The sequence below is a fragment of the Corvus brachyrhynchos genome, unplaced genomic scaffold (genome assembly GCF_000691975.1).
Source record: "Corvus brachyrhynchos isolate BGI_N302 unplaced genomic scaffold, ASM69197v1 scaffold266, whole genome shotgun sequence".
NCBI classification, from domain to species: Eukaryota; Metazoa; Chordata; class Aves; order Passeriformes; family Corvidae; genus Corvus; species Corvus brachyrhynchos.
The window spans coordinates 172,470-184,476 of NW_008238633.1; the positions used below are offsets into that span (position 1 = coordinate 172,470).

A 12,007-nucleotide genomic window follows, 5' to 3' on the forward strand; every position below is an offset into this window, starting at 1 on the left:
GGAAAGAATGTTTGTCATGTTTTCTTTGCCCTTTTTTAGTGCATTTATGTTCAAATTTCTAAATTTGTTGTGTTTTTCATTTCTGAGTACTTCCAGAAGCCTATATATTCTTATGCTCATATACAGCAATTTTAAACCACATTCCTTTTTAAACTCTTTTTTTTAACCTTCTCATGACACACTAATAAAGCTGATGTGAGGGTTTCATGTAGGCTTGCCACAAGTCCAAAAAACTCCAAATCAAATACTGCAGGATCCGTGATAGTTTGTTTTCTGAGTCCCCAGAGAAGTGAATCAACAATGTTAAACTAAAGACCAACAATCATTATTAATCACTTCTGTGTTGACACTAGATGGTATCTTAATGGTGTCTTCTAGACCGGAGCATTTTGCAGGCATGTTAATATTTTATATAAGGAGGAGTAATAAATAGGGATAAAATACAACTTGAGTGGTTAAATCCAAAGAAATGGCACTTGTACCATCCCCACCACGTGGAACACATTTCTAAATCACCCTAATTTAGTTGTAGTTTACCAAGTAACACGATGTTATATGCTATAGCACTTGTGGCTCTGTTTGGAGAAATCCTTTTGAAGTGGTTTTTAACTTTTATATTTGCTCTTTTATTTTGGGTGTCTGTAGTAAAGAAATAAATAATTAATTGAAGACAGAATGGCTGAAATTCTGCCTATCTTACCAGTCAGGCAGTTTAACAGGATTATTAAGGCTGGATATATTGGTTGTAATCACTTGTGAGTGGCTGGTTTTGAGTAATAACTGTGAATGGCTCACCCCTCTCATACCCCCCTTCCCTTCCTCAGGAACTTGAATGGGTGACATACCTCCAGAAGTAGCACAAATTTTCTTCAGGATCAATAGAACAAGATAAATACTGACTTCTTTCCCTCCTTCCCTCAGGTTGCCCGTGCTCTCCTTTCCAAATCAAATGTAACATTGACTCCAATCCAGTGTTGGAAGCATGTGGGGAGCTGCAGCACATCAGCTCAGCGCAATGTCTCCATCAGGCTGGAAGGAAACCCAAAACCAAAACTGCACTGGCCAAAATGCATCCTCTGCAGAAACCCCAAGGCAAGTGGCTTTGTCCTCCTAGAAATTGTACAAGCTTCTATTGCACAGAAAGTGTAATATTTTAAAATTACTGTTTCAATTTGAGTCACAGCAAAATAGTTACTTTTACATCGTAATGTATAGCTGGTGAGGTTTTATTATCTTCATTTTCCAATGTTAGATAGCCACTTAGAGAAGCCTTCAAGAAGAAATTGATTCAGCAATAACCAATTACTTAACTTGTCACTTTATATTGCTTGTCCTGTCGTTATACCTCATGCAGCTGTGAAGTGTAAGTTGGATTTAACAATATTGTTTACATTGTTGATAATTTTTTTAAAAAGTAATTTAGGTAGTAATATCTTATTGTTTAAACCTGATCTGCTTTCCATATATTGTAAGAACTATGTATGGCAACAGGAAATGCCTAAATGGAACAAATGTATTTTGAAAATATGAAATAGAAGCTAAACCAATCACGTGTGGGCTGTGGTACTTCCAGAGAACTGCCAGCTAATAGTCAAATAGGTGGCAATCCCAAAGTATGATGGAAGAGGAGTCAGAAAGAAGCATGTTCCAGCTGGTCTCCAGATGTTCTTCTGGTCTCCCCAGGCTTCTGAATTCTACAGAAAAGACTGCAGCAAATTTCTTGAAAGAGTATAAATTGTTTTCATGTTTCTTCATCAGTGAAATCACATGTGGTCTCTGTAATGCCAGTTTGCCAAGTACCCTACTCTCACCACCCTGTGCTTTGTAGAATTGATTACACTTATGTATGTAATGGGTGCTTGCCTCAAGGGATTTGGGGATGCAAAAAGCATGGAGTTTGAGAGGTGTTTGGAACAAAAGTAGCTAAGAAGATCAAGAAGCTTAGTATCAAGAAGATACTAAGATCATAAATTGAAATGTTTAGAAGATATGGGTCCATGTGATAGATGGTCATTGTCATCTGAAAAAGAAGGTATTTTAGTGTTGTACACACTGAGATGTTGCACCACCACCCCCTCCCAATTATAATATCTATACAAAAGCAATTCAACCTTAAACAACAACAAAGAAAGCATTGTATTTTCTGCTTCTGGAAGTAAACCTTAAACATTAAATTAATATACTACTTCATGCTTGAAACATCTCACAAGGTCTGTATCTTTATGGAGCTTTCACCTAGAGGTCTTGGTAGCTCAGGTTTAATTAGTGGTTGTTCCTTGAATGTTGTTTGCCTCCATGCTGATGTCTCTATTTCTCAACATTACTTCAGTAAGTAAAAATTCAGAATTAATAAAAATATTTTCCTGCTTCCTTTTGGTCCAGTGCAGAGTGTGTTGTCTGAGGTGATTCAGATGAATCCACTAACGGAAAGACATCAAATGTTTACATGGACAGCAGTGACACCCAGTGTAAATGCTTTGATATTATTTTAAAACCTTTGGGTGTTATGGACCAGGGCCAACTTTGACGGTCTGATGGGGTATGTGGGGTAGGTTCTGACATGTCTGCCTGCTGCACTATGCACCTTCTGTAAGGAGCACAGAGCTTGTCTTTGGCTAGATGAGCCAGATGGCTTTGTGGATACTTGTTTTTAGGTTGTTTTTTATTTTTACAAGGAGAAATATGGCCAGACACTCACTGGTCACATGGTGTGCCCATGAAAACCTGGTGAACAAAACATAGATCTCCACCAGCCCATTTATATGCAAGAAGATTTTCTTTTCCTGCTTCCCTGTTATTCCTGCATAAGATAGGGCTTGTTAGAAGTCTTTTCAAAATTGGACTTTAACACCTTTATTTTAAGATGGGAATTTCAGATGGTTTTGGAGACTAGGTTAATCTGTCCTCTCATAGGAAGTGTCTTCTTAAAGCTCAGATCCTTAGAAAAATTGGTTTTATTCTTTCATGTTGAAATAAACTCAGTAATGCAGGGAGTTTAAAATCTGACCTATACTCAGAACTCCAAAATGCTTTAACAGCTCTTCATCATTGACCTCAGGAAATGTCTGTCTATGGACTACTATGGCAGCTGCCCATCTGCTGGAGCAGGGCAGACATCTGGGCTGATGTGGATCTTAGAAGAGATGCAGAGCCTTCTGCAAGGAAGGGACAATTGGAGTTGACTTTTTGGGTGCATACGCCTCTGTTTATCCTCCTAAAGCAAGTAACCCTGGAATTACATTCAGAACAGTTGCTAACTCAAGCCCCATTACAATGCTGATCACATGTGCCAAATGGATTATCAAAGTCAGAAATGGTTGAAAGAAACTGTTCTTGAAAATGTTTTTTAATACAACATGTAGTTAGAATTTCCTCATTTAGCATGTCAACTCATTGGATAGTCTAGATTGGCAGTGCTACTCCAAGCAGTGTGTGCTTTGGGAACAATCCCACAATTGGTTTTCCTGCCTTCCAGTGTCATTTCTGCCTATGGGAGTTGCATGAGTTACTGCCTGTGTATGATAAACCATTTACTCTGCAATCAATGGAAGATCTGAATACATTTTTTTAAAAGACATTACATTTTAATGCCATTTTTTCTAAATACTGTGTTAAACTTTGTACCTTGGCCTCCTTGTGAGTCCTGAAGCGGAATGTGAGTGTTCTTACAATACTTGTTTTATTTATATCATATGCAATGCAGCATAGGACCAAAAGAGGAAGGAAATTCGTGAAGACTGCTACACCACAGAAGAGAGGGGGGAGGGAGAAGGAGAGGAAGAAAAGCTGTTATGTTCTGCCTGTGGCGTTTTTGACCAAGCAAATATAAGGCACTGAAATGCATGCTGGGTTGGGTTTTGATGGTTTGTTTTGGGATGTGGTTCATCCCTCTGCCTTTTTTTTTCCCCAATATAAGAGATTCAATGGGGCACCAGCATTTTGAGAAGTCATGGAAGGGGAAACTCATTAGTGTGATTGAGATGGCAAGCAAACTTGCAAACTGAAGTGTAAGCTGTGCATCCTGTTTAGTAACAAGGAAGCGGTGCAGTGCTGCAAGCCGCCCGGTTTGTTAGCGCAGCTAAGCCAGCTGTAGAAACACAAAATAGAAACGTGTCATTTTTCTTTAGCAGCTTGCTTTGGTGTAAGCAATTCTTCAGGACTGCACCTGTGCTGTTTATAAAAAATGGGGAAAGAATGCATATCTCTTGGTCTGGATTTTGTTTCCAGTTTAGGATAAAGAAGATGGAGATTTATCCTCCTGTTTTTTCCCTTCTCTTTCATTAGTACCTCCTAAGCCTGTCCATCTCAAACCTGGGCAGGAAAGAATTCCTCCTGCACCGTCTCGGCCTTTGCCAGCTGATCCCAAGTCATCAAGGAGCTTAGCACCTGGAGAGGAAGAAATACCAATATCAGCAGGAGTCAACACGCTCATTGAGAAATTTGAAAGTATTAGGTAAATATGGCTTTGTGAGATTTGGTCTCATCTCCCTTTCCTGCATTTTTAACTTAGGCTATAATAGTAGAAAACATTAACTGTAATGATCACATAGAAAATCCTCTTGGGATGTTTTCTACTGGAAGTGCAAAGCTTCACTGAGGACAAAGTATCTTTTTCTAAAAGCTGTGAATTTTAGTTTGTTGTATACAGTTGTGCTTAAGGAGCTTAAGACCTGCTAAATTTGGTAAGATTCTAGAAGAGGCAAGTAGCCCACAGTCTGCTTTCTGTAAGCTGGCTTGATGTGGGAATTGCATCATAGGAATTTGATTGTTATATGAAATAATTGAGTTTTCTGTCTAAGATATAATAAACATCAGATCTTGCTTCTTGGAGGCAGGGAGGGGCATAGTGTACTGTGAAACAGTGTTGTGTAGAACAGCAGCTGTTCTGAAACTTTGTATATGAAAGACCCTAAACTGGATAAAATATATGTATTTTGCTGTAAAACCAGCTCATTTTATGAACACATGAAAACTTTCCCTGAAGAATAAATCTGCCGGATGGAGCTAAGTGATGGGTTGTTTGTTGTTTTGTCCACAAAGAGGGAGATGAAGACAGGCACCATACTGTGCCTTGGAGTGTGTTGTCACCTGGGTGAACCTGGTGTCTTTCAAAGAGGAAAAGTAGTGCCTTCCCATGCTTCAGTACACCCTCTCTGACAGAAAATACCTTGTCCCAAAGGCTTGGTTCTGTTGAAGAATGAGAGTTCCTGTTTAAATGAGCCCAGAACCAGCTCCTTCTTTTTAAAGGCTATTCCTTCTTCTCCAAACCCTCAAACCAGACTGTTCTTCAAGGTGACATGGGAAGCACTAAAGGCCCAGGATTCTGGTGGTACCATTTCAGTAGAATGTATGGGTGATGTTTTTTTATTGGATGTTGTTGGGTGGTCATTATTATTGCAATGTGTGCACACTCTTGCCTCCTGGGTTTGTCAGTGGGGTGCAAGAAATACAACTTGAATCAAATGACAGTGAGACCGTCTCTTTCAGGGCACTCGTGAAACCTGAGTGTTAATATGACTGTGGTGCTTTCTCTTCACCCACAGGCAACCTGTTCATGTTCTTCAAAGAAACCAGCTAAATTTAGCTCTTAAGATGGAGCCTGTCCTGGACTCATCCAAGCAGACGAGCTCATGTGACTGTGACACAGCGGCTTCCAGTGGCTCTTCCACAAATGACAAAACTGAACTGGATGAAGCTGAGCCCAACATACCATGCACTATGGATCTAACTAACACAGACATAATGAAAATTAAAGAGCTGAGCATAGGTGATAACAAAAGCCATGAAGACTGTACTGCTGTGGCTGTGAGCAAAGAGCCCGAAGAGGAGCTTGGCAACAAAGACTCAACTGCAGAACTGAATGGGAATGGTAAAATTCCCAACAGAGACAGTGGCATTGACAGTCCTTCTTGTAGCGTGGCCGGGGAAACATTCCCCAGTGAAGAAGGGGCAGAGCAGAAGAAGCCCAGCATGGCTGGGAACCCAGGAGAGGCAGAACCTGACAGAAAGGGCACCAAACCTTCCTCTGCGGAGCAGAAGAGAGACTCCACGCAGGATGAGGACAGTGACATTGATGAAGGAAGCAGTGAGGAGCAAGAGATAGCAGAAGTGCCAAAGTTAGAGTATTTGGATGTAAACAAGGTAAGGGAGTTGGTTCATTGCTATCAAGTGCTCGGAAACCAGTTCCTGACACTTGCAAGAGGTCTCTTGCGTCCCTTTCATATGTTGTTTGGATTATTTGTTTGACTGGTTTTTCATCAAAGGATCATGATAGTCAGTATCATTTCCTGCTTTATGAAGGCCCTAACTTGCTCCTGACCTAGATAGTTTTTTTTAGAAATGTTCCCATCTTGCTTTAAAAGGTCTCATATAAGAGAATCCATCACAGCCAGACGTAAGCTGCTAAAATTCATATACTTTTGTAGGTCAAGACTCCCACCTCGTATCCGTTGTTTGGGTTTGTCTAGGTTCAGCTTGTTAGAGCACGTTGTTTTCCATGGGGCTTTGTGTTATTCAGAGAGCTAATTGAATAGCGCATCCTGCAGGGTCAGGGCCTTGCATCTGAGTAGAACAGGCACGATCAGAGTCTTGTCTCACACAAAATTTAGAGTGTTTTTTACAAAAACCTGTGCTTTTGTTGGTGTGACCACTTCTTGAGTGCAAAGAAGTTGTTTCAATGTCAAATTACTCTTCAGGAATCTGTAGCTAGAAAAGAGCTATTTCTTTGATTCTAGACTAATGTAGTCCAGGCCATTGTGTATTTGCAGCAGCTATGCAAGATTACTGACAGATTCCTTTGTTATCAGTTTATCAAGACAGTTATTTTTAGAAATAGTGCTGTTAAAATGGATTAGATTTTTCCAGAAAAACAAAATGGAATATTGCAAAATATCTGCAAAATATTCCACTTTTTGCAATTTTTCTTTGGTGGGTCTTTTTGTTTGTATTTGGGGGTGTTTGGGTTTGTTAGGTTATTTTCCCCCCAAGCTATGATGACAGTAAAGTTAATACATGGGATTTTTGTGTTTTGAAGAATATGATGAGCAGCTGCAGCTAATAGCTAGTGAAGTGCACTAGCACTATAGCTAGTGAAGTGCAGCGTCCATACCTCAGTTTGTACAAATGGGGTGGTTCTGTTGAAATCACCAAGTATATAATGATTTGTGGCTGCCAAGAGCTTGTCCCTCGGGAAATGTGGACATTAGAATGCATTTCTTAGTTTCTAGGTCAATCAGCTGGTGACTGTAAAAGAATGATGAAAATGGCATGCAGGTAAGTGGTGTGCACAAAGTTCTGCACCTCAGAGCTCGACAAGAGTGTGTTTATACATACATACACACACGGTAACAGTCTTTGTTTCATATTCATAATGTGTATGTGTGTGCATGTGTGCAACTGAAGTATTATTTAAAGGATATGTTGTTAGTTGTAACAGACCAGCAAGAAGCCATAGAATCGTAGAATATCCTGAGTTGGAAGGAACCCATAAAGATCATCAAAGTCCAACTCCTGGAAAATAATACATTACATTAAAAAATCTTTAATCTGGTAATTAAATTTACAGTTTGGACTAGGAATATGTGACAACCCCAAGCTGAACATGATTGAGAAGTGCTTTGTTGGCAAATACCAATATTTTGTAAGATATTGATGATTTGGTGGCTGGTTTTAAGTCTTGTTCCTTAGGTTAAGTGTCCACATAGTAGGAAATAAGGATGACAAAACACAAAGTTATGAGGTTGTAATTCTCTGGAGCTCACCTGTTGAATTTGTGAGAGAGGTATCTCCAGAAGAAACTCGTTTGTTTTGGTTTTTTGTATTACCCTTCTTCCTGAGGTGCATTTATATGATACACTGCAGGTTTTCCCCTTGCAATTTGAGTTGATTTCCCCTTCCAAAAGGCAGTTTTGAGGATGACCAAGGTACAGTAAGTCACCTTGCTTTTGCAGCCACATAGAGGAGGAAGGCTGAGAGAGCAGCTGCCTCTTCTTCAGTGTAAAGATTGTGCCCTCTTCTGGGACATACTGGGTGAAGCCAATTTCTGTGTCAAGTGTCAGCATAAAATCACAGAATCACTAAGGTTGGAAAAGATCTCCAAGATCATTGAGTCCAGCCACTACCCTAACACTGACAGATCCATCACTACACTGTGTCCCTAAGCACCACATTTTCCTGTTTTTTGAACACTTACAGGGGTGGTGACTCCACCACTTCCCTGGGCAGCCTCTTCCAATGCCCAAGAGACTTTTTCCTGATATTCAATCTAAACATCCCCTGGCACAACTTGAGGTCATTTCCTGCTCCCCCCTTTGATTCCATTGCAGATTTGGGGCACTACAGACTCAGGGTTAGTGTGAAGGGCCATAGCTTCCAGCAAGCAGAGCTAATGTGATTCAAAGTTGACTTGTTCCATGGTTGTTCTTAGGCTGGAATTTCACATCACCCTTGGCAAAATTGATAATTTTCCTGCTTGAAGGAAGAGAGGAGAGTTCAGTTGGCACCAGCTGCTGGCTTGGGAGCTGGGGAGAGACCTCATCTCCTTCAGACAGCCTTAAGTTGGGAGAGTCTTTTTCCTGCATTCCCCCTCCTACCCCTAGTACCAGGCTTTGCAGCTGCACCATGAAGGTAATCAGTGGTCTCATTAAATATGCAAGTTGTTACAGTTGGAGGAGGATGCATTAGTACAGCTGCAGAGTGATTTAATGATGGCTCAGTAACTCCTAGGATATCAGGGTAAGTGAAGCTCATGAACAACTATTCTTTTCTACTTCAGATATCTCTCCATCTTCCACCCAAGCTTTCACACAACCCATGGCTGGGGAAGGTAACCTTGCCTGACGTGCTTGGTATTTTTTATTTAGTCTAGGTTTAGCTCTGCAGTGATGTGACGTCCTTTAGGAGTCTGCAGCAGTCTAACAGGGCGCACTATTAGCACAAATTATGTTGTAAAATCTCGGGAGTGACTTACTGGGATTTCCAGTTATCTTTTACCAAAATGAAAATGAACAAGGGGAGCTTATTAGTTTTGGTAAAGTCTTAGAAAATGTCAGGAAGTGATGCCCATTAACCTTGATGGTTACAAAGAAAAGAAGTGACAGGAAAGTGAGACTGAGGGACTGTCATGCTCCAAAGTCCCAAGACTTCTGCTGAGAAGCCTGAGAGACTGAGTAATGCTTCTGGGAGGGCTATCAGTGGTTCATAGCTTTTTATTTAGGTATTTTTTCACCAAGAGTAATATATGCTCATTTGTAATCACCAAAAAAAAGATTTTTTCCATCTGTCCTGCTTTCTGCTGTGTAAATGTTAACAATGGAGTATTATATGGGTCTCATGCATTCACTGACACATGCTTCCATTCTGCCTGTACGTGGCTGGAGTTTCACTTCTAATTTCATTGTCCAGTGTGTGTTGTAAAATTTGGCCTGCAGTCCTGCTACTTAGACCTTTGGGCGAGATTATCTCCAAGTATATTCTGGAAAAAAGGTCCATAGGTCAATGTTTTAGTCATAATGCTGGTTGAGAAAATTCAGATATGCCATCGTCATCATCATGATATTTGGTTTAAATATCTTAAGGAAAATGAGATCTCAGTGCAACAAAGACAACCAAGCATATCATAACTTTTCCATATTGTTTTCAGCATTGTTGAGTAGGAAGTGGTCTATAATCTTTTGGGACTTTTTGTGTTCTTTGTAGGGCTGACTGGTGGGGTTTTGAAGCAAAACCGTGTGTGATTTAAGCTCTATCCCAGCAGTTCTGTTGCAAGATTTGCTGAAAGCTCTGTGTGAGAGACATGCTGGCTGAATATAGTTGCACACACCCGTTGTATGAAAAATGGTTGCGGCAGGACATTGCCCAAGTTTTCTCGTGTTAAGCTTTGTATGTACTTAAAATTTTAGTTTCAAATTTGCTTTTTTTGTGATAGACAGGTCAGTCTTTGCCTCCATGAATCCTTGGCCCAGCCACACCCCTGGGCGTCCAGCTGGATTGTGGCCACTTAATTGCACAAAGCCGACCAGTGTGTGCCAATCTGTGCCTGTGACTGGCGTATTTGAGCTGCAAATGTATTCCAAGCGTGAATCTGACCTTCATGGGAAGCTGGTTCTGTTTGTTTTCAGGCTGTTGTTTCCTTTTATTTAAAATGTTTTATGGACAGTTGCAGCTGAAAATGGATTTTTGAATCTTCCACAAAGAAATGAAAGAGCATCGTCCTGCTTTGAGCACTGCAGTGAACTTTCTGTGTTGTGAAGTCAACACCTCCCTCTTCGGTTTTCTCATCTTTCTCGTCACCCCACCAGCTCAACTGTTCCGTCCAGCCTCTGCAGTAGATATAAGGTTCTAGTGTATGACTGCACAGGAGATACTGTGGCTGTGACGAGCAGTCAGCCAGCAAGAGCACTGCGCAAAGCAGAGCATAATCTCAGTTTGCAAATTTATTTTACTTTTCCTTCAGAAACATGGACCATGAAACATCCCGTTCCTAGTGAAATGAATGATGGCTCAGGCTTTGCTAAAGCTGTCCTGCCATGGCAAAAAATGAAGTTAGAAGAATGGGACTGCCTCACATTTAATTAATCTACCATTTAATTTAAAACATTATGCCCAATAAAAGGCAAATATGTTGCAAATTTGTCTGAGAAATGTGCCTATCTACCTCTCTGCCTAGCAGAGAGAGCAACTGAAGATAGAGTCACCCTGTAAAACTGAGCTCAAGCTGAGTCTATTCAACACTTGTGTGGTATTTAAGCAGATGTCAGCAAGTTTTTTTGAAATATAAACTGTATTACAGATGGTGAAGGTCAGGAGGTTAAAACGTGCGTGCACTATATAAAGATTTACTTCTGAGTACAAATGTATTTGGTTGGAAATAAGTATTTTTCCAATTCTGAATTCAAACAACTCAAAGGATGCTCTTGGTGGTTGGCATGCTAGCTGGTTACATCAGTGCCTTTCATCTGAGCGCTCCTTTGTGCCCAGCAAAACCAGCAGATAAATTCTTTATCAGTGAGAGATCCTTGTAGTTACTGGGTTTGATTGGCTAGCAGTGCACTTCAGTGTAAACTGTAATAAGATGTATTTGCTTGGAACAATTTCAAAACTTATTGTGCTGCGATTTTTTTTGTCTTCCCCTAAATATTAATACATATTGAAAGGACCAGGATGTTGTGTAGCATGTTGAAAGATCTTAAAAGAATATTTGAAATGACTTGGAATAATTTGAGTGGCAGGGCAGACTAAGCCCATGTCAAACCTTCACTCATGTCATGTTTGCCTGTCTCCAGATTTGTGCCTGGAAAAAGAGGGATTGCTTCAAAGGAAGTCTGATGTTTCTTCAAATAAAGAAAAGCTATTCACTTTCCTTCAATAATACTTACATCATGGAGTTGTGGGTACTTCATGCCAAGTGACAGATCATTCCATGTAGGATAACTGTGGATCTGATTTGAGTTCATGGCTCTCTTTGAAAAGCCTTTGAGGCTTTCAGTTGTACTGCAGTTTGTCTGAGTGTGTGTGGGGGATGGGGGGTTTAAATTTTTCTCATCAACTTTATTTGGAAACAAAATAAGGTGTTGAAGAAGCTTAAAGAGAGCCTTTATTTGATACTTTCCAACAATCTGACGGTGGCCCACAGGGTTATGTCTAGAAGTCCTTGCCCCAAATGTGAGCACGAGAGACAGGCATTTGGGATGGAGCACTGCTGCTGGTGACAGGCCCAGGTGCTTCCTGAACTGGAAATTGCCTCATGTGTTTAATTCAGCTGAATTTTGACTCTATGGATATTTCTGGTTCTTTTGCGAACCTGTGTGAAGGTTATTGCCGGCAGTGTTGCGTTGCTTGAGGAAGCAGCTCCTGAAGCAGCACCTTGGTGATTTTATTTGATGCCCTTCAGTTTTCCCATAGAAATAGTGATTAATTGTGCCCAGTTGATGTTCTCCATTCCAGGAATCATTAATGCACCTCTTACCTTCATTGGCTTTGTCTTTTTTTCTGGAGCCAGCCCAGTATA

The 12,007-nt window shown here is 40.5% G+C and overlaps 1 protein-coding gene across 6 annotated transcripts in view; it reads left to right on the forward strand.

The window, feature by feature from the left end:
* Window positions 1-12,007, forward strand: part of FGD3 (FYVE, RhoGEF and PH domain containing 3) — a 72,876-nt gene that overhangs the window by 22,998 nt on the left and 37,871 nt on the right. For all 6 annotated transcript variants that reach the window (XR_001862969.1, XM_017737341.1, XM_017737340.1 and 3 more), the window contains exons 2-4: window positions 922-1,092; window positions 4,285-4,453; window positions 5,544-6,141. Coding sequence is in view for 5 of the 6 variants with exons in the window: in XM_017737341.1 (XP_017592830.1) it covers window positions 922-1,092; window positions 4,285-4,453; window positions 5,544-6,141 (938 nt within the window). In the remaining variant the exon portion in view is untranslated. The remainder of the gene's footprint in view (window positions 1-921; window positions 1,093-4,284; window positions 4,454-5,543; window positions 6,142-12,007) is intronic.